The sequence below is a fragment of the Dendropsophus ebraccatus genome, chromosome 5 (genome assembly GCF_027789765.1).
Source record: "Dendropsophus ebraccatus isolate aDenEbr1 chromosome 5, aDenEbr1.pat, whole genome shotgun sequence".
Taxonomy (NCBI): Eukaryota; Metazoa; Chordata; class Amphibia; order Anura; family Hylidae; genus Dendropsophus; species Dendropsophus ebraccatus.
The window spans coordinates 88,485,094-88,511,836 of record NC_091458.1 but is presented as its reverse complement, the minus strand read 5'-3'; the positions used below and the strand labels follow the sequence as shown (position 1 = coordinate 88,511,836).

Below are 26,743 nucleotides of genomic sequence, written 5' to 3'. Positions count from 1 at the left end.
CACGGGGAAGGGGGCCATTCACATACATAACATACATTATAAAGTTGTATAACTTTGTAATGTGTGTTATTTAGTGAATAATTGTTTAGCGCCGCACTACCCCTTTCAGTACTGTAAGCTTTGAGGGTTTTTTATTTTTATAGAAGTAAATTACAAATCTCTGGCACCAGTTGATTTGAAAGTACATACATTTTGGTGAACTACCCCTTTAATAGCTTATATTTTCTTTGAATCAAGTTCTGTTTGCTATCAGTGAAAGGGAACATATTTGTTTATTGCCAGTGGCTAAAAATCACAGTATGATGATATCTGTCAAATAGGAAATGCAGATTAAAAGGATTAAAAGTCCCACTTGTCTTTACTTTGTTACAGCTCTTGATGCAGGTCAGGTTGGTTTGGCACTGTCATATGCCATTACAATCATGGGATCTTTCCAGTGGGGAGTAAGACAAAGTGCAGAAGTCGAAAATCTGGTAAAAAAATTTTTTTCTTTCAGCTGATTAGCCATTTTTGTTTAAAATATTGAATATATGAAGCATTTTTTACATGTATGAGAATGTATGCTAGAGCTGCTTGTTTCAGAGTTTTCTATTTTATAGACTGACAACAGGAAGGAATAAAAGTGAAAGTATGAGACCTGGATTTTCTGGTTTATCATGATGTAAAGTTTTAGTTAACCATTCTTCCACTAGTGCCAAACATTTAATGCTCCATGTAACCGTTTTTATTACTGTTCTGCTATGATTTCCTAAGGTAAAGAAATTATGGACTAAGGCCTCAATTCTGTAAAATAAAGCATAATTGCAGATCCGCAATTACGCACCAATTTAGTGCACATTGATTTCTATTGGGCTACACTGACTGTGGTTTTAAGGATCAGCAATCTGTGCTATAAAAAATAACAGGTCATGTCCTAGTACAGACCATAATTGTGGTATGGATTCAAGGAAGAAACATCTGTAACCCTTTAAAGTGTCCCTTTCCCTATGACTTTCGAAATCTAAATCAGCAGAGAATGTGATTATAAAGCAAGTTTGCAATTTACATAAAAAATTTTTTTTTTACTTATAATGGAAAACATGGCACTTCCTGTATTCTGACTTTATTTGTTTTTCTTCAGTGTCTAAACACAGGAAGTCCTGTGTTTTCCAGGTCATCTGAGCGCTCACAGAGAAGACAATCATGGTATTGATGGACACATAGAGTTGTGACGCTCTGTACTGGCCAGACTTTGCTGGTTGACAAAAGGTCTAGCTTTGTTTTTACCCCTTCCCACTTAAGGATATACATTTATGTCCTGCGGTGGGTGGGGGGGTTCAGAGAGGGGTCACACCATAACCTTGCTCTAACCCGCCGTGCTCTCAGCTGCAGCCGACCTGGGCCAATCGCTGTGCACGGCTACTTAGCAATTTAAATGCAGCTGTCAAAACTGGTAGCTGCATTTAAATGCTTTACAAAGCGCATCAGTGATGATGATTTAGTGGGTGGGTCACCCTCCTTGCTATGCGATTGCAGAGGGGCAATCTGTATACCTGCCCGGGCCAGGCCTCCGCTACGTGATGACTCTGATTCTGGCTTGGCATTCCATTGCTCTGAGCTCCAGCAGCCCAAAGCAATTGAGCACTGATCTCATGGATCTATGCAGTACATCGCTATATTCACAGGTTTTTTCCTCTCTCTATTTAAAAAACAAAAAGGACATTGGCTGTTGGTACATTATTCTAGTTTAGTCTAGCCTACGCTGGCGATCTAGCCTACGCCGGAGATCCCCGAAGCGCTCCCGGGCAGCTGAGCGTCTCATTAGAGAAGCTTGGAGACGCTCCGCTGCCGGGAGAGCTTCGGGAGAGTGACAGAGGCGCCTGAATTTCCAGCAGCCTCTCTCATTCTCCCAAAGCTCTCCCGGCAGCTCAGCAGCCCGGGAGAGCTTCGGGGATCTCCGGCGTAGGCAGTGTACATCACACTGTCTTCGCCGGGAATGGGGCAGGAAACGCGCCGATGCCGGAAATGGGCCCCAGGTGAGTTAACTGTTTTTCTTTTTTTTCTTTTTTTTTTGTTAACCCCTGGTTAACTGCAGCTAAATTTAACATTTTCCGGCATATAAGGGGAACCCCTGACAATCATCTTTAAAGTCAGGGGTCATTTTATATGCTCAGTTGCCTTATACGCCGGAAAATACGGTAATTGTCATGATTAGTTAGTGTTAATATAGCTCATATGTACTGCATAGATCTTAATGAGAGATAAAAAAAAAGTTTTTTCATTAATAAAAAAAAGCCGTTTTATAATACAGGTTTAAATAATCCCCTTTTTCCCATTTTATAAATAATATTTGGTGTCATCGGAGCTATAAAATTATCACATTCCCAATCTCGCACAGTAAATGGCGTAGGTGCAAAATCCTGACAACGCTCAAAATTACAGATTTTTTGTCACATCAAATTTAGAAAAATTGGAATAAAAAGTGATCAAAAAGTTGCATATACACATGCAAGCAGCCAATATAAAGTACAGATCATGGCGCAAAAAAAAGACACCCTATACATTCTCATAGACCAAAAAATAAAAGTGTTCTAAGGATGGTGATAGCGAATTTTTAAACAAGTAGTTTTTTTTTAAAGGTTTTAATTTTTTTTAAATGCAGTCAGATGAAATAAAAGTTCTATAAGTTGCCTATCATTGTAATCGTACTCACCACCACCACCACCAAATTTTTTTTTTTTAATTTCACCGCTCAAATATTTTTTCCCCGGTTTCACCGCATATTGTATGGAAAAACGAAGTCTGTCATTGCAAGGTACAATTGGTGTTACAAAAAATAAGGGCTCCTGTGGGTCTGTAGGTGATAAAATGCAAGTGCTATGGGCTTTTAAACATGAGGAAAAAAGCAAAAGTACAAAGTGGAATTGAGAAGCGCTGCATTAGAAGATAGCAGATAACACTGATCAATGCTATGCAATGGCATAGCAATCACCAGTGTTAGCAGTCTAAGGCTATGTTCACACTATGTATGTGTGCGGCTGTATTTTTTATGCGGCTGGAAATGTGCGGCTGAAACTACGGCCGTGGGAAAAAATAGACATGCGGCTGAAAACATACGGTCATTTACTTAGAAATCTGGTTCAACTAAAAATAACAAAATCTTTAGAAAGTGATGCAAACACCTCTGGATGCATCTGGGAAAGCAAGGAAACACTTTACATGAATTGCTATTACCGGGGTTTGCGATCCTCTGCAGTAATGCCGATGCCTCTCATGGTTAATATATTTAATTAATAAAACACATTTTCTTTGTAATAAAGTCCCTTTCATTGTTAATTAATAAATTTAAACGAATCCATCATTTTGCAATTAAATATACTGTTAAGATAAATATATATATAAATAAATGTATATTTATATATATATTTATTTTTTGACAGTATATTTAATTGCACAATAATGGATTCGTTTAAATTAAATTATTGAACAAGAAAACTGATTTTATTACAACGAAAATGTGTTTTATTAATTAGTACAGGAAGCTCCATTAAGCCGTTATTTCATATTGCGGGCAATAGAGCATTCTGTACTAATCATCACTTTACTTTAATGAAAACATCAAATGTTTCTTCTAATTATATTATCACAATAGCATTATTAGAAGAAACATTCAGAATTATATGTGCGCTCAGCTGATTGGCTGATCGGCTGAGCGCACATATAAAGAGCCGGTCCGCAGTACAGTGACTTCATTGTGCTGCGGACCAGCGAAGAGGACACATCGGGGTGAGTATAGAGCTCTCCCCACCCCCTCCCCTGCACTGCACCCCTCCTAGCAAGGAAGGGGGGTCACTTAACCCCTTCCTTGCTGGGATGGGTGCAGTCTGACATCAGTCTGGCCCCCAAGGGGTTAAGGGGGATGCAATACATCCTCCCTTAACCCCTTGGGGGCCAGACTGTAAGCAGCGATCTGTAAAGATGCTGCATACTGTAAGGAGCACAACACCGCTCACAATGATGGGTGTTGTGCTCCTGTTTGTGTGTTTTTGTGTGTTTCTCCCTTTTTGTTTTTCAGATATCGGTATCCTGTGGATTACGTCGGATTCCGTGGACTACGTCGATGACCAGCGGTTGTTTGGTGGTTTTTTTTAATAAAATGGTCAATGAGGGGTGTGGGGGTGTTTTTATTTGAATAAAAAATTTTTTAAACTTGTGTCTTGTCTTTATTTCTTTACTTTATAGACTTAGTAGTGGAAGCCGTCTAATAGACGGAATCCATTACTAGGTTGGGGCCTAGTGTTAGCCGGTATAAAATGGCTAACACTAACCCCCCATTATTACCCCAGTACCCAATGCCACCAGGGGTACTGGGAAGAGTCGGGTGCCAGTGGTCCTGGAGCGTCAAAATTGGCGCTTCTGGACCAAGCGGCAGCAGGCTGGTAAGATTTAGGCTGGGGAGGGCCTAAACCAATGGCTCTTCCCACCCTGGTGTTACCAGGCTGCTGTCGTTTGGTTTTTAACCCGGCTGGTTATAAAAATAGGGGGAACCCTATGCGTTTTTTTTTAAAAATAAATAAATAATAAAAAAAAAACGCATAGGGTCCCCCCTATTTTTATAACCAGCCGGGTTAAAAACCAAACGACAGCATAGCCCCTCCACAATAAAAGTTTAAATCACCCCCCTTTCCAATTTAATATATTAAAATAAATAAATCATATTATATATGGTAGCGTGCATAATTGTCTAATTTATTAAGATTTAACATTGTTGTTCCTCCACGTTAGTATTATAAAAAATTAACACAAAGTTCCAGGTACTCAAATATGATACCAATAAAAACTAGAGATTACGCCCCCCCCCCCAAAAAAAAAAACGGTTGCGTTGTTCTTCCAATTTCACTGCATTAATTAATATTTTTGGGGTTCCGTCATACATTTTATGGTGGATTAAAAGGCGCCATTACAAAGTACACCTGTTCCCTAAAAAAACAAGTAAAAGTGCTATAGCTCTTAGAAGGTGAGAAGGAAAAAAATGAATATACAAAAATGAAAATTGGTCTGTCCTTTACAGCTGTTTTAGGCTGTTTCGTTCAAGGGTTAAAACTGAATTCCACTTAAACATAACTTTTTATATGTCGTTGCCTATGGTGAGACTAAAAATTCATTCCATATTTCTTGCTTTCTGTTGAAGACACAACAAACTGTATGTGCTTTTCATTGTCTTCCCATCCTCTCCCTCCTTTCTGAGACTGTTGATGGCAGGCTGTATCTGCAACTCTGTAGGTTCTTTGTAATGCTGGGAGAGTTAATCTGAGTTCAAGTTGCTGATGAACTCACTGGGATTATTCCTACTGGCATTAAAAAGTTTCTACAAAGTTGCAGATAGAGACTTGTTTACATCAGCAGTCTGAGAAGGGATGGGAAGGAGGGAGGGATGGATGGAGAGAAAAGCTTGCACAAAGTTTTTTTTATGTCTTCAGAAAGCAGCAGCTCAGAGCTGGGGGAAGGAGACTGATTAGAGAAAAACCAGTATGGAATGAATTTTGTCTCATATGAAAAGTTATGTTTGAGTGGAATACTGCTTTAACAAGTTAATGTCAGTAAAAAAATCTCAGCTTCCCAAATTTTTAAGGGTCCACAAAGAATACGGATTATGGATGCACTATGGACAAAACCTTTTTCTGTGGATTGCGGACATTTTATGCGGTCTTAAAACCCCCCCAAAAACAATTGAACATGTGAATGAGGCCTAAGGGTTCTTTTGCAAAGCAACGTCTAATGCCCATAACCAAGCAGGGATATAAAATTTCCATTCTAAGGCTATGTTCCCACACAGTATTTTGGCTCAGTATTTTGGTCAGTATTTTGCAACTAAAACCAGAAGTGGATTGAAAACGCAGAAAGGCTATGTTAAAATTTAGTTTGCTGGATGTAATTTAAACAGTGTGTGAACATAGCCTTTCCACTCCTGGTTTTGGTCCCAAAATACTAAGCAATACTGTGTAGGAACATAGCCTAAGAGTGTATCCATAACTACTGCCCTTTTGAGCGGTCTTTAGTCACGAAGTGACTGGAAGCATTTGTTTACTCATTGTTGATCTTCTTTCAGTTACATTATATGTTAGCGCTGTCGTTTTTATATTTTCCTCTTGTCTTTGCAAAATGTTTCCTTTGTCTTCACTATTACAAAATAGTGTCCCCTTTAACCTCTTCACATCAGCCATACGGCCATATACGTTTCTACGGTCGATGTCCTGTGCAATAGGAATGTTTTATGTATGTTCCTCACATGAAAGGGTGAGCTTCTGTGTGAACAGCGTTAATGTACTAGACAGGCATAATGACAGGCAGCAGCAATTGGTGGCAATAAAATCTGTCAAATCAAAACCTGAGCCCCCAAACAGCCCAATAGGTGAAAAAATAAAAGCATCATGGCTCTTAGGAGGTGAGGAGGAGAGCACTGCTTTAGTGTGACCTGGACATCTTTGCACCTTTTGGTCATGAAGGGGTTAAAGCGACTCTTTACCCATAATCTGACCCAACCAAACAGCTTGTACCTTCGGATAGCTGCTTTTAATCCATCTGTCCTGGGGTCCGTTAAGCAGGTGATGCAGTTATTGTCCTAAAAAACTACTTTTAAACTGGCAACCCCCTGCCTAACGGCCGGGGGCTTGGATTGTGAGTGCATTAGGCTGGCACACCCTCTCCGTCCCTCCTCCCTGCCCTCCTCATCATTAGGAATGCTCCAGGCAGATTGTCTCCTATTCCTCAGCTGTGTGAATACTAAACATGGGCTGAATTGTTAAGGCACTTGTGCAATATTCAAACAGGAGAAAATGTTCCAGTGGCATTCTTAATGAAGAAGAGGGTGGGGAGGAGGAACGGAGGGGTGGTGCACAGTTAGGGCACAGATACTCCTGTTGGGCACAGGGCTGCAAGTTTAAAAGTTGTTTTTTTGGACAATAACTGCATCACCTGCCGAATGGACCCCAGGACAGATCTTGGATTATAAGCAGCTATCCGAAGGTACAAGTGGTTTGGGGGGGGGGGGGGGCAGATTGTGGGTACAGAGTCGCTTTAATGTCTTATTAATGTGTTATTGTCCTTGTTGTGATATTACCTGCCTGCTGAATTTATTAAGCTATAATCAAAACATTTAGAGAAACAATTTGGTTAGTGGATGTATTTATTTTTAGATGATCTCAGTGGAGAGAGTGATGGAGTACACTCAACTTGAAAAAGAAGCTGCATGGGAGTCTAAAAAACGCCCACCACCAGACTGGCCGAATAAGGGGATGATCGTTTTTGAAAATGTCAACTTTGCATACAGCCTAGATGGTCCACTGGTTCTAAGACATTTAACTACTCTAATCCGACCAAAGGAGAAGGTATTTCTAAAAAAAAGTGTCAGTGCCCCCCATATTTGAATTGAATGTCTTTCCTCTAAAGATAATCTGACTACTTTTGGTGACTAACACTTATTTTCAGCTATCGGTGCAAGTGCTCCCTAGAATCTGAGCTAGATGAAATATCATGCAGTGACGGCATGATTTGCCACCCTTGTCTCGTAGAGGAAGAAATCCTCCTATTATGTAGATATACTGTAATAGGGTATATTGGAAGGGATTGTCTTTAATAATATACTTTGGGACAGTTAATAACTGGAGTATTTGGTGCTTAGATAACCACAGTAAAATATCCCACTGGTAATGCCCGCTCAACATAGCCTCTACACTGTCTATGCTGAGAGGCCATTTCCAGATGGAACAGTATGTCACAGGATGCTATGGAAGCCACGGAGAGTGGGCAGCCTAAGAGTTGGCAGCTGCGGCAGAGCAAGGTAGGCAAGTACATCGGCATGTCCTCCGCAACTCAGCAGCATAGCACATTATGTGTTCATCACACCCCTATGATGAATTGTTGAACTATAAACCCTTATATCTTGGGAATGGAAGGGCATATTAAGAAATAGTGGCAGAGCAGTTCACAAATTGAAAGCTGTGCTGTGTCTGGCTGCTACGGGCAACAAAGACCATTATTCTTACAGAAAGTTTTAATAAATGAGACACTAATAATAATTTTCCATATTAAGATTGCCTCTTCTAATGCAGAGACTGGGAAGCTAAACATGTAGTGTTAAAGTCACCAGACAATTAGATAGATCGATCTGTGGTAAAAAAAATGTTATTCTTTACTATGGACTAAGACAAGACACGTTGCTTACAGACAGGAATAAAACTATGGACGTAAGTATTCAGTTCTATCACTTATAATCCTAACTGCTTTACAGGTTGGAATAGTTGGACGCACTGGAGCTGGAAAGAGTTCCCTCATTGCAGCTTTATTCCGTCTTGCTGAACCAGAAGGAAAAATCTGGATAGATAGACTTTTGACATCAGACTTGGGCTTACATGATTTGCGGAAGAGGATGTCCATTATACCCCAGGTATTTTTTCCATTTTATCTATATGATGTTTGATTTCATTTTATAGCATGTTGAGAGCGGAAAACGGCATCCAGTATATTGGCTTGGTGAATATGTTTATAAATCAGTAGGAATGATAGGAACAATGATAATTGTAGAAAACCTTAGCCCTAACAGGCTATTTAAGGTCTGGGATCTCTATAAAAGTTATCTGAGCACTTAAATCTCCCTGGCTCCCTGTGTACCTGATAGAGCTGTGCTGCCCTCCTCTATGTGAGTCTGTCTATAGCAGGGATGGGGAACCTTCGGTCCTCCAGCTGATGTAAAACTACAATTCTCATCATGCTTTGCTTTGGCTCTCCAGGCATAATAGGAATTATAGATTTGCAACATCTGGAGGGCCGAAGGTTCCCCATTCCTGGTGTATAGGATGGCTGAGCATGGAGCAACATGTGACCATGCTCCACCCCCAGTGTCCACCACTGAGCCTGTGTATGCTTAAAGAAGACACTGAGGGGTGGGACATGGTCACATGTTCCTTCATGTCGGCCATCTTATGGACAGAGTTACCACAGAGCAGGACAGCACAGCCTGGAGGAAGGGAGTGTAATTTTAACTCTGAGGTACACAGGGTGTTGCTGTTAGTAAGGGATTTGAGTAAATTTAATACTGTACACCGAGCAATTTTACTATAAAGTGGCCAACCACTTTAAATATTGAAAAATTTGTCTAATCTTTAACTTCTTTGCCTTTTGGAGATCATTTCATCTTTAAGTTACTTAGTTATCCAGCGTAAACTACTAATCTGTGATGTTTCCGTGGCTGCAGGGGACATAAGAGTGCTTTATACTTACATGTCCTGCTCTGCTGCAGATTCCAGGGCCACCCACTTTATACAGCATTCTTATGTCTCCCGCATCCTCAGCAGTATCGCAGATTAGTAGTTAATGCCGGACAACCCCTTACTGTTCATAGTAACAGTAATTTTGACTAAGGGTGTCCAAATTTTGCATGACATTGTGTATATGTAGCATTGCTTTAACACTAGTGAAAAATTTAAAAATGTTCCATTTGAGAAATACGACTATAGTTCTTGGATGCCGTATGGCATGCTCTTTCTCACAATAATAAATCAATTGAAGTGAAATGGAAGAGGCTGGTGTTGTAAACACATTCTGTTCATATACCTCATTTACAGGACTGATTATATTGTAAACTATTAGTGCCACTTCTCATGCTGCTTGCACACATCCTACATTATAAAATGGAAAAACCTAATCATCTGTTGGCAGCATTGTTAAGATTTCAGCACATCTGTATGTGCTCTAGTTTTTAATTAAAGACCAACAGCATTATTCATTTACCCATTGTTCACATTGATTTAAAGGGATTGTAAAAAGTGAATTATAAAATGCTATATTAGGATGAAGCAGGCTTCCATGTATGTTACTACTGGTTTCTCAAGTACCAGTGATAGTGCCACACAATGTATTCTGTAGATTTCTTCACATATTTCCTTGTGGAAAACATTAAAAAAGCCATTGAGGTCATTTAGAAGCTATTAGCAGAATAGAAGCATCTAACCTGCTGATGTTTCCCTATAGCGCATGGAGCGCTGAGGATGAAGGTAACTTTTTTTAACTGGATTAGCTGTTTCCAGGAACTTTGTAGTTTATTAGATATGTAAATCAGGTTATTTGGTGCATTGGAAATGGAACTACTGCCCTCAGTGCACCGATCCGCGCTGGCTGGCCCTCCCTTTTAATGAATATTAAGACAGCGCTTTGCAGTAATGTCCGTCTGGTGCTCATCACTACAGAGCGCCTGATAAATATTTATTAGGAGAGTGGGATGAATCTGCGCACTGAGGGCAGTAGCCCTTCCCCAGTCTAACAAACCACTTCTCGAATAAACTACAAAGTTCCAAAAAACGGTGCTCAGGATCAAGGTAAGAAAATTAGCTGTATCCTCAGTGCCCCATGTGCTATAGGGACAGATCAGCAGGTTAGATGCTTTAAACCTGTTTCTTGAAGAAAGCAGCCATGTTTTTCTGATCTTGGGGCTATTCCAAAATTAAAAGTTATCCTCTCGCCACAGGATAGAGAATAACTAGCTGATCAGTAGAGGTCTGACCACTAGGACCCCAGGTGATTATAAGAACAGGGGTGACTTGCCTCCCAAGTGAAAGGGGTGGCAGCTCACATACATGGCCACCGCTCCATTTACTGTCTGTGGGACTTCCAAATAGAGATGAGTAAATTGCTGATCTAAACGAAGCGAAGTGCTGCGCTCCACTCATCGAGAAGCGGGCCTTTAAGTGCTGCTGTGCTCCACCCCATGTGCTGGGGAAAAGCTGGATCCAAGCCTGGGAAACTGGGATCAGCGATTCGCTCATCTCTACTTCTGAGCATAGTGGATAAATATTAATCTTGGGATCACCTAAACCTTTCATGGAGTGAACATAAAGGCATTGTTTCATGATTATGACTTACAAGTCTTATGACAAGAAATGCTTGCAGTTTGTCTGCAATGTACTGTTGTATTGAACTTTTAACTTTTTTATGGCGTGGCTTGGTTGTGGGTCATATGCAGACCTCCGCCCCTCCTCCGCATACACAAGAATGTTTGGCATGGCCAAGTGTTCCTGTGTTCTCTGTAAGCAGAGGACCCCTTTTATTCTCACAAAATAAAGGGGTCAGCGGTGATTTTCCATCACACCTGTCACCAACAGCAGGTATTGCTGATGATTGTGTAAGGTGTATAGGAACCCTAAAGGGGTACTAAGTGAGGGAGGGATTTTTATTTTGCTATGGCCAGGGAGGAGGTAGATGAAGGCAACGACATTTACTTACCTCGCCCGTTCCAGCACTGCTCCCTTCTGCGGTGCCCAGCTGCTTCCTGGTCTGTGATGCTGCTTGAGATGTAACGTTTCCGGCCCTCTCATCCATTCAGTGGCAGAGGCGGGAAAATAAATCTATACTTAATTGTATCCAGGTCCAATCTCCTGAAGGCAGCTTCCATATTTCCATTTCCAAATTTCCATCCCTATTCCTACCCCACCAAGGATTTATCAGTAACAACACAAAAAAAAAATAGAAAAAAACCCAAATTTTTAGGCAGTAAAATTTTTCATAGTTATAAATACAATTTTTTCCATTTTTCAGTATTGGGAACAGAGGGTGCAGTCCACTGTCACACTATTATAAGTCTGGCGTAAAATAACATCCTATGAATACTTACCTTTTTTTTTTTTTCTTTTTTTTTTCATGTATTCCCAAGTACTCCTAATGCTGATTCCAACTTAAAACTCACTCCTGCCTTCTTTACAATTTGTCTGTGTATTAGGGTATGTTCACACTGAGTAAATGTCGCAGAATTCCGCGGCAGAACTCTTCACCACAGGATGTTGAATACCTCAGTGAGAGGGCTTGCGTACTTCCGCTCCCGCCACTCTCTGCTATTCCGTCACATTTACTCAGTGTCAACATACCCTTAATCTCAAAGTCCTCCAAAGCTTCGCAACACTACGCCCGTTGTTTTGAGGTTTCCTATAATGACTGTAATGCAATGTAACTTTGGCCATTAAATTCACACTACGTATCAGATTACGGCCGTTGTTTGTACGGCCCCGTGAAAAATAAACATGTCAATTATTTCCGTCCGGTAATACTGCAACAACGGCCGTGGATTTCAATGCGGCTGCGAACGTAAAACTTATATCTGCCGAATTAAACTTGATTTTGAAACCGAGTGGTTTCTTGGGACCGGTTTCATCCCGTTTATAAACGTGCTAGGAATCAAAATTAAACAACGGCCGTAGTGTCACAACAAGCCCGTACGTTCGTAATTCTATGGCCGTTGTTTTGGCCTCAAAATAACGTCCGTTGAAAATAACGGCCGTTATTTTACGTAGTGTGAACATAGCCTAACAGCGCAAACTCCAGAACCTCTTGGTTCTTTAAACTTTTCTTGAGTGTTGGTACCCGTGTCCTCACCGTGTCCTCTCCAATGCCCCCGTTTCAAGAATTTGAAAGATATCCCATACACCATCACTTTGCAAGTTTTAAAGGGGTTCTGTCACCTCCAACCCACCCTCCTCAAAACTCTCCTCAAAACTCCTCAAAGGGCCATTGCATTGTTACGGGTGTTACATTCGTACAGCTTAAAATGTATAAATAAGTTAGAAGGACTTTTTACATGTGTTTTTAGGGAATATACAGATGCGTCTTAAAGTACATTTTTAACTTATGTAGTGAAATTGCAATTTTTTTAAATAGCTGTTAAAAAATTTGGCTTAACTGGGTGTTGCAGGTGTTAAGAAAAAAAGACCTAGCTTCCTGACAGGAGTAAGAAAAGCTCCATACTCTGCTAACTGGACAATAATTATGCTTTATTTTTTTGGTTTTTTTTTACTGGTTGACGTTAAGAACTCATACTATAATATTAGATATTTATTTTTTATTTGTAATTGTTTTGTTTTTTTAACAAAAATACAGTTTTTTACGAGTGTTACATAGTACAATTTCTAAAAGCAATACTCTCAATTTTAGACATATTTAAGCCACTGATTAGCCTTTTAATTTGTTTTTAAAATATTTAGGAGTAGGGAAAAAATGTTTTTTAACACATTTGTATCTTAGATGTTAAAGGGGTTGTCCAGCGAAAAAAAAAAATTTCAAATCAAATGGTGTCAAAAAGTTATAAAAATTTGTAATTTACTTCTATTTAAAAATCTCAAGTCTTCCCATACTTATAAGCTATTATATATCCTGCAGGAAGTGTTGTTTATTTACATTCAGAAACAGTGCTCTCTGCTGACAGGAGGGGTTTTCTATGGGGATTTGCTACTGCTCTGGACAGTTCCTGACTCAGCCAGAGATGTCAGCAGAGAGCACTGTTTCTGAATGTAAATAAACAACATTTCCTGCAGGACATACAGCAGCTTATATGTATGGGAAGACTGGAGATTTTTAAATAGAAGTAAATTACAAATCTATATAACTTTCTGACACCAGTTGATTCGAAAGAAATTTTTTTTTTCCCTGGACAACCCCTTTAACTATAACTTGTAATTGTTACTGTTAAGGGAATACAAATCCCATTTACTGGGTCAGATAAAAAAAAATCTTTTTAGGATCTCTTAATTTCATGGGGCACTTATGACGCTTAGTAATAAGGATAAACCCTCTTACTGTTATAAATGGGAATTAGAATTACATCACTCTTATACTGTCACTGAATGGGGAGAGGCATTTGGATGGACTAAACATTTATCTAAAGGGATTAAACATTGGAAGATGTCTCAAAAGATTGTTCTTAGATGGTATCTCACCCCATCTCACATCTCCAGAATAGACCCGTCTTACCCTGGTCACTGTTGGAGAGGTTATGGCATAAAAGGTACTTACCTTTGAATGTGGTGGTTCTGTCCAATTATACACTCCTCTGGTTAGAAATCTAGGACATTATATCAGCCATAGCTAAAAAGAGTTTAGATTCTGATCCGGCTTTAGCTGTGTGTTTTCTCAATCCCACATGTATTCCCCCGCCAGCAAGAATAGCGGTCAGTCATATAATATTGGCAGCTAGGTTAAGTATAGCAAAAACATAGCAACTTCCCTCCACTCCTAATGTTAGTGAGACTCTTAGATTAGTCTTATCAAATGGAACTTATTCATGCACGGAAAACTAAACGTTTTCCCTCAGTTTAGTCTCACTGGGCACCGTGGTCTGAATATGTCACTCTTACTAATACCCAGTTCTCTTAAAGGGACACTGCCACCCCCTATTTGCATTTTGACTGCTGTCCACAGGTGTAAAGGGTAAATGTTACAGCTTTCATTACTTATTTTATATTATACCTCATGGTGCTTGTTCTGGTAAAAAGTCGTTTTTATCACCTGTGGATTGGTATATGTGGGCGGGGCCTCACAGCCTTTGTGCCACATCGCTCCGCCTCTAGCTCCACTTAGCCCCACCCCATCCGTGACGTCATCGACACATAGGCCCCGTCCCCTCAGCGGCCATTGGTGGGGGCAATCTAGGGGGTGGGGCCTAGAGCTTTAGACTGGCCCAATGGCTGCTGAGGGGGCGGGACCTATGTGGCAATGCCGTCATCGATGGGGGTGGGGCTAAGTAGCGCTAGGGGCAGAGTAATGTGGCACTAAGGCCGCGAGGCCCCGCCCACATATACAAATCCACAGGTGATAAAAACGACTTTTTACCAGAACAAGCACCATGAGGTGTGATATAAAATAAGTAATGAAAGCTGTAACATTTACCCTTTACACCTGTGGAGAGCAGTAAAAATGCAAATAGGGGGTGACAGTGTCACTTTAAGTTGCCGTATGCAGGGTTATGGTGCTTTTACACAGAGAGATTTATCTGACAGATTTTTGAAGCCAAAAACAGGAACAGACTATAAGCAGAGAACAGGTCATAAACAAATCTATTCCTGGCTTTGGCTTCCAAAATCTGTCAGATAAATCTGTCTGTAAACGCACCATCATTCTCTGATTTGTTTAACACATTGGGGGGGGGGGGGGGGTGGCTGATTTATGAAGACCTGCGTACAAGTACCCCAGTCTTATATTAGGCCCCGCCCCATTTTCCCTGGCAGGATTCACTAAGAGGCGCATGCAGTGCGACGGATTCCGCAACGGATTTTATGTCACTTTAAATGGGTTCATGGTTTCAATATTTACCTAGATTTAAGTGTAGCAGCATCTACAAGGTTTGAAAGTAACTCAGGTAAAGGTGGATGTAATCATCTTTAATACTTTGCTTTAAGAGGATGTTGTTTACCAGAGCCCTGTTGTTGCTACATGGGTTTTAATTGAAGTTAGCCTAATTGAAAAAACACTGAAGTTAAATCTTTGGCATAGTGTAAAGAAAGAAAATAAAACAATTGAATTTCCTAATGTCTTTAATATGCAACTAATTCAGGCTGAAAACACTTCAGTGAATTACAAGATTAAAATAACAATGAACATATTTGTTTTATTTAGAAGTGTCATAGCATAAATTCTTACAGAACTAAGAACATCGTTTTAAACATGACATTTTATATTTCAGTATTTTTATTGAGATTTTCAAAAAGAAGATATTATACAAAGTTTAAACATTAATAGGGAAAAAAAAGATAATAGCAAATACAAAATGACTATAGGTTTTAACAGAACTAGTCAGTCCACATATAACTGAAGTAGACCATCGTTTTTAACCTAACTCCCCTTAAAGAGGATGTACCACCTGGTACATCCTCTTTAATCTGAACCCACCTATCGAACGGCGCCGGCACGGGGAAGCCGGTGCCGCGCTTTTTCGGACCGAGACCCCGTTCCTGTGCACAGCGCCGTTCTATGCATGGGAACCGGCCGGTGCTCAAGCACTGGAGGCCGGCCCGCCCGCCCCCAGTGGGAGGGAATTCCCTCCCCTGTATGACGCAGCTCCATTAGAATGAACGGAGCCGCGTCATACAGGGGAGGGAATTCCCTCCCACTGGGGGCGGGCGGGCCGGCCTCCAGCGTTTAAAGCGCCGGCCGCTTCCCGTGCATAGAACGGCGCCGTGCACGGGAACGGGGCCTCGGTTTGCCGGCTTCCCCGTGCTGGCACCGTTCGATCAGTGGGTTCAGGTTAAAGAGGATGTGCCACTTGGTAGATCTTCTAGAATTTAACACACCGATAGAACGGCGCCGTCATGGGGAAGCCAGTGCCGCGGTCCATTTTTCGAACCGCGTCCCGGTTCCCGTGTACGGCGCCGTTCTATCCAGCGGTATCGGCCGCTGATCAAGCACTGGAGGTCTGCCGGCCCGTCCCCAGTAGGAGGGAATTCCCTCTCCTCTGACGCGGCTCCATTAGAATCAATGGAGCCACGTCATAGAGAGGAGGGAATTCCCTCCCACTGGGGGCGGGTCGGCCGACCTCCAGTGCTTCAGCATGGCTTCCCCCTGACTGCGCTGTTCTATCGATGTGTTAAATTCAAGAAGATGTACCTAGTGGTACATCCTCTTTAAGCTCTGGGTTTTTGCCATTAGCCCTAAACACTTATCTCTATACCATATACTGTAGGTGTTTTTTTCCCCCCATCTATTTCTTGTCCTTGTCTTTAGCACCTGCTCTCATAGGTGTTGCAGTGATCAGAGACCATCTTGCTATTCCCTGTTTAGTATCAGAGGTGGGTCCTTTGCAACCAAGTATAACTGTTGGTAAAGAACGTTCTTGTGGCTACAGCCAGTTCTCTATGCAAAAAGTAAGTTTATAACAACTGGTTAAAGGTCAGACCATGCAGGAAGGTAGAGTTAAGGTTAAAACCGCATCAGCAGGTTGCAAAGGTATTTAATGATATTAAATTACTACAAGTAGTGAAGTGAAATAGTTCATATAGCTGATACTCAAGAGCTCAATGACTTTCATTGTGACAGCTTTACAACTAAAGAGGCTTTCAGATTTCCTTAAAAAAACAAAAAACTGACTGATGCGTGGTCGAGCTATAAAATAATAAACTGTACTCGCCTTGCATACTCAATCGCCCTGATCTCTCGGTTTTCTTACCCTGAGGAGGTCCTGTCCTGGCTTGTTGATGAAGTCCTGGGCCCACTGCAGCTAGTCACTAAAGTGGAGGCTTATGGATGGAGTATGCACGAAAAAAAAAATTAATCACAGTACAGAATATTGTGATTTGGCTGAGTAATATAAAATAATTATTGGGGGTTCATTCTTTTATAGTTTTTCTAAATAGTTTTTTTTTTTTTTTTTTTTATAGAAGCTTAGAGTGTTCTGCTTATCACCATTAATCACCTGTACATGACACATGTTAGATTGGTAAGGGCATCCACAAATCCCCCTAATCCCTGCTGTAGTACATTCATAGGTAACCAAGAATGTATAGCGAAACTGCCTTGTAGTTATGCTGCAATACCAAGTAAAAGATGTGTGTTTTCTATATATATTCTATATATTTTGTAAGAAAGGGACAAATAAATGAAAATATTTTCATGTTCTGGAATATGAAAAATCAGAACAGGAGTCCATTTATTAATGAATAATGAAGCAGATGAACCCATTGTGCCATAAGTGCCCTTTTTTAGACTGTGGGCTGTTCTCTAAAATTATATCATGGCTGCCAGTTATGTAGATCTACAAGATTATACCTGCTGTAAAGGGATTTGCTCACAGCTCTCAAACAAAATGTAAAACACTTGTCAACTCTGTGTTTATCCCAGGAGCAGAAAAAGCCATCACCTTGTGAGCTTTCTGCCCTTCTATAGCACATCTCAGCCTTGCAGCTGAGTAGCCAGAGTCACTCCCAATACCTGGAGTAGCTAAGCGGAGTAGGAGCCCACCCATCTCTCCCCTACCCCAAAGCAGCCAGGCCCTATTTTAGCCGGTCTTTGCCAAAACCTATTGCAAGGAAACAGATTCTCCTTGCTATCTAACCTCCTGGCTGCTTTTTTAACCCCTTCAAGACAGAGCCCTTTGCCCGGATGTCCGGGTCAAATTAATGCAATGTTCCTCCCCGCCTTCCAAGAGCCTTCCATATCGCTTTTACTTTTCCACCTACAGGGCTGGTTGGGGTGTTAATTTTTGTGCCATGATCTCTAGTTTTTATTACTATCATATTGGTGTAACAGAAAATTTTTGTTCGCTTTTTATTTTTTTCTGATATATCATTTAATAAAATCAGTAATCCTGATTAATTTTTTTCTGTTTATGCCGTTCACCACGCGGGAACAATGTTATATTTTAATAGATCAGATAATTCCGCACACTACGATATGTAATATGTTTATTCATTTTTTTTTTATTTTTTTTTTATAATGGGCAAGGGGGGTATTTTAAACTTTTATTTGGAGGGGGTTTATAAGGTTTTTTTTTTTTTTTTAAATACTTAAAAATACTTTAAAACTTTTTTTTATTACACTTTTTTTTTTTAGTCATTAGACTAGACTTTTTTTAATCATTAGATTGCATATACTGTTCTATGCTATGCCATAGTATAGCATAGATCAGCGCTATTGGCGATCTATGCATGACCTGAGAGCATAGATTGCCGAACATACAGGATAAAGGTAAGAGGCTTGCCCCCCCGCCCGTCGGTACATGTGATCGGGACCACTGCAGCATGGCTGTGGGGGTCCCGATCACTCAGTGACAGAAGCCTGTTCTGACTCTGTGTATAGATTGTGGCATTTAAGGGGTTAATGAGACGCAGGATTGCAGCTGCCTCACATTATACTCAGCTCCAAGGACACTGATGTGTGCGAGACCGCTCTCACTGCAGCGGTCCCACACACATCACTAAGCCCCTGAAGTCAGGAACGTATATATACATTCCTGCTGCACAGGGTAGGGGCAGTTGGAATGTATATATACGTATTAGTGACGGGAAGGGGTTAATACACACACACACACGAGAGGAGCCTTGGTGAAACAAACATTGCTTCCACCACTTTACCCCCGGTCCCGTGACACTGCAAATAGAAAAATATTACCAAAACAGCAGAAAAACATTTTTTTTTATTTTTTTTTTCCAAAAGAAACCTCATACTAGTTCACAATTGTCTATTCTTTATCATCTGTGTTTTCATAAATTGTATTTTATGTTTCTCAAATAACAGGAGCCAGTATTATTCACTGGGACAATGAGGAAAAACCTTGATCCTTTTGACGAGCACACAGATGATGAGCTGTGGGATGTATTAGAAGAGGTACTGACAACACAAAAATATGGATTTGTGATCAGCTATGGTCTCTCTCTAACATTTATATTGTCCTTCCACATATGCATGTGAACAGTGCACTCTTTTATTAGAATTATGAAAGCTTCTGTGTTGCCAAAAACTCTTGAAAAGGTTACAAGTAATGACCAAGGTGAACCTAAGAATCTCATTTGTTTTCTAAAGGTTATGTTACTGAAAGTTTTTGGAAAATGTTTCAGTTAATTTTTAACAGAGAAAATGCTTGCTGATAAAATGGCATTTCCACCAGGAAGCCTTAGGGCCCTATTACACGAAGCAATAGTCTGCCAAATTAGGCCGATTCGGCAGATAATCGCTCTGTGTAATAAACACAACAATCAGCTGATGATAGTTTCGTCAGCTGATTGTTGTCGTTTATTCCAGCTTAAAAAAAATCATTGGTATTGTGACTCATTTATAATGGAAGCCACAACGCTATGCTGAACTTATTGGAAGATGGACACTGTGGGCCCCAGCAAACCCTGTTGACTTAGGGTCCATTTACACAGAAAGATTATCTGACAGATTATCTGCCAAAGATTTGAAGCCAAAGCCAGAAACAGACTATAAACAGGGAACAGGTCATAAAGGAAAGCCTGAGATCTCTCCTCTTTTCAAATCCATTCCTGGTTTTGGCTTCAAATCTTTGGCAGATAATCTGTCAGATAATCTTTCTGTGTAAATGGACCCTTAGGCTATGTTCACACAACATGAGAGACCGGCCATTCCATGACCCCGACCGGGTCACGGAACGGCCGGTCTCTGCATGGATCCTCCTGGCCGGTACTTGAGTACCGGCTGGAAGATCTTTCCGGCCACAGAGCTCTGATGCGGGCGCATCAGCGCATGCCCGCATCAGAGCTTCCCATAGCACACAGTGAAGCGAGCGGGCGGAGCCGCTCGCTTCACTGTGTGAACTGACAGGGTTTCCTACGGCCGCAATTCATTGAATTGCGGGCGCAGAAAACTGACATGTCAGTTATTTACGGCGCCGCACGGATCCAGGCCGGAGCATATACACATCGGGATCCCATAAAGAAACAGGCAATGTTCACAGGCGCATAAAGTATGGCCGTAGTTGCCATTGGCCGTACTTTTACGTAGTGTGAACATAGCCTTATAATGAAGTTTCCTGTGTTTTGTTAAGGTGTCTGTTGCTTTGAAGGGAAAAATAGCCATATTATTTATACTTCAAATGTGACAGAATCTGCATTGGAGACTTCATCACAGATCTGAACACATTTTTTTATGACCTCTGTTTGGATTAAGCCTTATATATTAAATAAATGCCTCTGAAAGATACCATATAGTGTCATTTGTCACCCCTAGGCTATGTTCACATACAGTTGCACTCCTGATTTTGATTGAAACAAGACTGACAGAAATACTAACAGGGCCAAATTATAATGGGAAGATTTTCCGTTTCTGTGTTTTCAACCCACTCATGGTTTTGGTTGAAAAAATACTGACCAAAAGACTGACAGAAATACTATGTGTGAACATAGCCTAAAGGAAAAAGCTGATTGTAAAAGCGAAAGCTGCTCTATACCATATTGCAAAATCTGTTTCCTATTCTAAAAAAACAACTGATCAAAATGGATTCTTTTAAAAAAACAAAATGTTTACATACACAAAGATGTGGTTGACCGCATTTTTTCTGTATGTTAACATCAAACGTATTGAAACAGATACAGTGAAATGGATGTAAAAAGTGTGGACCTAGCATAAGAAACCTGAAAACACAAGACGGTTGAAAAGAAGATAGAGGGTGGGAATGTCATGGGTCACCGAGGTATTCCATTAGAAGGTCATACAAATAATAGATTGCATTAAATGGGTGAACCTCTCACTAGCAGAGAAATGGCTGTTATATAGGAAAACAATAAGCTATACAGAGTTATTGAGAATTACTGTGAATTGGCTGTAAACAACTAGTCGTGCTGTGTAGAGTAAATACACTTACACCAAGATGCAATACATATAAATTATTCATAAGTATGCACTGCTATACCAACAGATAATTAGATAATTAGAATAGATGTATATTACATTATTAGACACTCAAGTATAAGCCCAAATATTGAAATGGGTACTAACTGGGTGCTGTATAACATCACACAGAGGAGGTGGCCATGACCACCTCTAATACGTTTCACTCTGGGCTTCTTCCATGAATGAGTGGTAAAAAATAGGGAATCCAGACACATTAATGTACAGTATATGAGCAAACAAGCTGTAACCAGTATCAAAATCAGATGTACTACACTTCTGGGAACTCAGATGTGACAGCCAGGAATGGGGAGGACTGAAGATTGATGTCATCACCAGGCTGCAGAGGGGGCATACATGTGCCATTCAAAGTATGGAGAGAGATGCCTGCCAGCAGAATGTGCACCTTTATTTGAGCAGGGAGAGATGGTAGTAAACTGATGAACCAGACACCCGTGGAGGGTCATTGTCTGGAGTTTGAAAGCGACATATAGTCATTTGCCAGTTCAGTTTTTATTGTGAATATATTTTATGACACAGGTGCAGCTGAAAGAAGTAATTGAAGAATTACCTGAGAAAATTGAGACTCAATTGGCTGAATCCGGTTCCAATTTTAGTGTTGGCCAAAGACAACTAGTGTGCCTCGCCCGAGCAATTTTGAGAAAGAATCAAATACTGATTATAGATGAAGCAACAGCAAATGTAGACCCAAGGTAAGCTTTTTCTGTGCGTAATGATTGCATAATTAGCTGTCACCACAATGGTTAGAAATGTGTTCTTTGTATGAAACATCTCAGTCTTCAGATTTCCCCAAGTTAGGTTAGATGTATGGGACAGTCACAGAATTGTGTGCATCAAATCTTTCGTGTTCAAATATTCTCTAGGTAAGTGAAGATTCAAGCAATATTATAGAGTTTTCGAAAGAATTGTTGCTACCATCTACATTTCCTCTACCTACTTGTTATGTTAGGTTGGAGCTTGATTTGCGGCTTGCTACTCTTTTTTTGTGTGCAGTGCACAATGCTATCGATCTAGCATGCCTCTCAAATGCTGAATCCCCTTTCTCCTGTACTGTAAGTGGCAAAGCATACTGTACACCTGTAGTGAATGTATACTAGAGAGCAGCAATAGATATATGCATCCAAAAAAAGCAAGATAGATAAATGGCACTCACCGGGTAAAATTCTCTTCTTGCTTTATTGTAGAAAATACATCCAGATCATATCAGGTATGGGTGCAGGTGAGGAAGGGCAAACAATACATACCAGTGACAGCCTTTTCTACACTCGATAAGCAAGCGCACAAAAGCTGATGAGCAAGCACACGAAATGACCATCGCTGGTATGCATTGTTTGTCCTCCCTCACCTACACTCCTACTTGATGATCTGGATGTATTTTCTTCAATAAAGCAAAAAAGAATTTGACCCGGTGAGTGCCTTTTATCGACCTTTCTTTTCAGATGCATTTATGGAACAGAACTTTTGAGCTGAGCTGAGCATCATTGGTTTCTTGTGGATTTACTGGTCCAACTGCATATAGTGTTGAGTGACATCCCCCCTGCCCCCCCCCCCCACACACACACACATAGATACAGACTGTAGGTTGTGCCGAGTTGCTGTTACTCTTTGCTGGATTGTATTGGGCAATACCTGTATATATACATTGCAGCTCACCTTTTGGAACCATTTACACATTCACTGGCCTGGGTGCAGAGCGCCTGGCCCAGCAAATGTTCTGTAGTGAGTAGCGATGCATGTATGCATCCTCTCCATGCCAGTAGTGTTCCTAGCGCTTTCTCCTGTATAGAGCCATTATCCACTGTATAAATCACTGGTCAGACCACACTTTGACCTTCTCACATTGAAGAACACAGCTAAACTGGAGCAGGTGCAGAGGAGGGGGACAGAGGTCATTAAGGGAATGGGTGGGTTACAGTACCAGGACAGGTTATCAAGCTTGGGGTTATTTACTCTAGAAAAAAAAGAACGTCTTAAGGGCGATCTGATTACAATGTACAAATATATGAATGGACAGTACAGAGATCTTTGTAGTGGTCTTTTTACTCCTAGGTCTGTAACCATGACAAGGGGGCATCCTGTATGCCTAGAGGAAAGAAGATTTCACCACCAGCACAGACAGGGATTCTTTACTGTACGAGCAGTGAGACTATGGAACTCTCTGCCACATGATGTTGTTATGGCTAATTCATTAAATAAGTTGAAGGGAGGCCTGGATGCTTTTCTTGAAAAATATAATATTACAAGTTATGGGCATTAGATTTCCGCTGATACGTTGATCCAGGAATTATTCCGATTGCCATTGAAGTTGGGAAGGAATTTTCTCCCTGTGATGGGGAAATTTTTGTCTGCCTCATAAAAGGGTTTTTGTCTTTCCCTGGATTAACACAGTAGGGTTTCCCTAGGTTAACCCTGATGGACTCTTGTCGTCTTTCAACCTTATTAACTATGTTACTATGTTATCACAGCCTATAGTCTTAATTTTTTTTTCTTCTCCACGTAGAGCCATTTTCATTTATGTTGGTGTCAGTCTCTATGTTCATCTTTGTTCTTATCTTCTCAGCATTTCTGGCATGGTATATCAGTCCATATTCCTCACTATTCTGTTTTGCTCCACATCGGTCTGATATCTATTTTCATATTGATGTGAAGATGTCGGCATCTATTCCTTATTTGTACTGTGCTCCATATAGATATACAATATCTTCATGGCGTTGCAGTCTGATTATTCTCTACTTTTTCATCCCAAATAACTCCTAGTTTCATAATGGCAAGCCTGCCACATGAATCCTGTAACTAGTTCTGTCACTGTTACCGTTGATGCCACTGTTACCAGCTATGGCTTCATCTTCTCCAAATTGCCAACAATGTCTTTTAGCCATTAGAATAAATGAATTACAGTAAACCCTGTAAAATATTTCTACAGTATAAATACTTATTACCTCTTATTGACATTGAATGTAGATGTCGTCATTCCTCATTCTCTATATATTTCACAATATCAGTCATGCTAACCTATTATCCACATTATAGATTTCCATTGATTTTTGATTTTCATTATGTGCTTATGATTTGTGGGGTTTTGTTCGATTTGCACAATACAGATATAGATGCAATGTAAAATAGAGCATAAAACACATAGAAGTAAATGTTTTTGTTCAGTGGCATGTTCTCTCCGCACCATAAGGGAGAAAAGAATGTAAACTGTATCATGATTACAAATGTAGATTTAACACAATTTCAGCATTTCCTGCTAAGCATGAAACAATAAATGACAGGCACATGAAGACTAAAGCCCTCGAAAAGTTACTGTTTCTAAAAGTAGAATTTAATCCCAGACATTTGCATTAGGAATCGTGAATCACCCTCCTCGGAGCATTACAGCTTAAAATCTCCATTAATTGAGGCGTATGAGAAACTTTGTGAGGAATTTACATTTCTTTTGAAGATTAATCTGTTTGATTGACATGTAAATGGTGGTTTATTAACAGCTGTTTTGTGCTTAGATAAGACACTGGTTTTATTTTGTGAGTGTAAACTATGTTAGGCTAGATATTGTTGGCACGTTTGACAACTATATTGTCAGCCCTGTGTTTGTATGTATGTATGTGTGTGTGTGTGTGTGTGTGTGTGTGTGTATCTGCTGTACTACTGTATTGTGACATGGCCCTTAAAACACAGGGAGAATGTCTTTTTTTTTTTCTTTGAAAGGTTGAATTTTGCTTTACCTCCAGCAACAGTTTGTAAAAAAAATATATATGTTATCTGCTTCCACCCCTATTGTGAATATTTCTGCTCTAAAGAGGATAATCTAATACAACATTTCCATTATATGCACAAGATATGAATTGAATGTGGGCATGTGAAATGTCTCTTGCCATAGTCTAACCTCTGAATAGAGAGCAGCCCTTAAAGACAGAGGCAGATGAAAATGTGTAATGTTCCAAAACCTTGGGGATGATGTTTATCTTGTTCTGTATTTCAGTGCAACTCATTGTTTTGCTACCTACATTCAATTACTGCCCATTGAAAGTAGCTAAAAATGATAATGAAGTCTTGGGTTATATTAGGCTAACCTCTTCATTTCTGCAGAATACACACAATAGTCGTCCTTCACAAAGTGTTCTCATTGTTAAACTGCAAAAGTTTTTTTTTATAGGTTTTAGTCTGTTATATGTATTCAGGAGAAAACTCATTGCTTTCAGGCTGTATCATTTAATTAGACTGCCTTCATAAACTTTTTCAGCAATAGCATATTAAAACAAGGTGTTTTTTTTATTTTATATGCCGGTAAGAGGTAGCGTTTTCTAAAGTGTTTTATCATAAACACTGATGTTTAGCACATGCGTGTACATGGCTGATACCTTGGCTTTAAGCCTTAGCCTATAGCGTTAGCCTGTGCCTTAGAAATCTGTGTTAATATTAGCTCCTTTATCCTTAATGAAACTGATATTACAGTATGTATGCCACTGAAAAGGATTATATCATTACAACATACATACACTTCGGTTCTCTCCGCTTGTGCTTGGTCCACTGCTTCACTGTAGTCGACAGCAGCAGTGCCCAGATGGCATCCCATACTGACAGTTCTGTGTTGGCAAAGACTTCAGAAGAGAAGGATTTTTGGGTAGTAATTTCTGACAGCCCTAAAATGAGTCACCTGTGCAACCTATATGCAATCAGAGCATTGCATATATAAGTCCCCTAAGGGACTTATATATGCTATACAAAATGTGTAAAAAATCTAAATAAATTGTAAAACATATTTTAAAAAAACAAAACAAAAACATATTACATATCAGCATGCGGAATTGTCCGATATATTAAAATGTAACAATATTTTTCCCGCACAGTGAACAGCATAAATGAAAAGTGAAAAAAAACATTATTATATTTAGAATTTTTTTTATAAAAACAATAAATTTTTCTCTTACACCAATATAATACCAATAAAACTAGGGATCACTACACAAAAAATGACACCCCAACCACCCCTTAGAAGGCGAGGAGGAACATTGCATTAATTTGACCTGGACATCCGGGCACCAATGACCTTAGTCATGAAGGGGTTAATAAACACCCCTTGTCTGGAATCCCTCTTTAACCTCTTAAGGACCCATGACGTACCGGTAGGTCATGGATCACTGTCACTTAAGGACCCATGACGTACCGGTACGCGAGTCCTTTAAGAGGGCGCCATGGACCGGCCGCATGCGATCGGGAGAGATGGCCTGCAGAAATACACTGCAGGCCATCTCCCCCTGTCGGCATGGGGGGTTGTTAGCAGGTATTTGTACATTACTCACCTGTCCCGGGGTCCTGATCGGCGTCTTTCGGGTTCGCGGCGTCCTCGTCTTCTGGTCGGGTCTTCGGCTCCTTCCGTGACGTCCCGTTCGGCTTTTTTCGGCTCCAGCGTCGTCTTTTTTCGGATCTTGCGCTCTGCTGCCCTCTAGCGGCTGTTAAGTTTAATACACGTATCAGCCACTATAGGGATGTTCAATATGTAATAAAGGTTTTTGGTTTTTTTTTCCCAATTTTTTTTTTTCTATTTTCCGTACCCTATCGCCGCTGAGTGTTGATCAGCATCGCACGA

General features: G+C 40.4%; 1 protein-coding gene across 1 annotated transcript in view; it reads left to right on the top strand.

Annotated features, from left to right (window-relative positions):
* The window catches only part of ABCC4 (ATP binding cassette subfamily C member 4 (PEL blood group)), a 226,765-nt gene that overhangs the window by 150,251 nt on the left and 49,771 nt on the right, over positions 1–26,743 (top strand). The window contains exons 24-28 of the mRNA XM_069970675.1: positions 373–473; positions 7,176–7,367; positions 8,270–8,425; positions 19,024–19,113; positions 21,673–21,845. Of these exons, the coding sequence (XP_069826776.1) occupies positions 373–473; positions 7,176–7,367; positions 8,270–8,425; positions 19,024–19,113; positions 21,673–21,845 (712 nt within the window). The remainder of the gene's footprint in view (positions 1–372; positions 474–7,175; positions 7,368–8,269; positions 8,426–19,023; positions 19,114–21,672; positions 21,846–26,743) is intronic.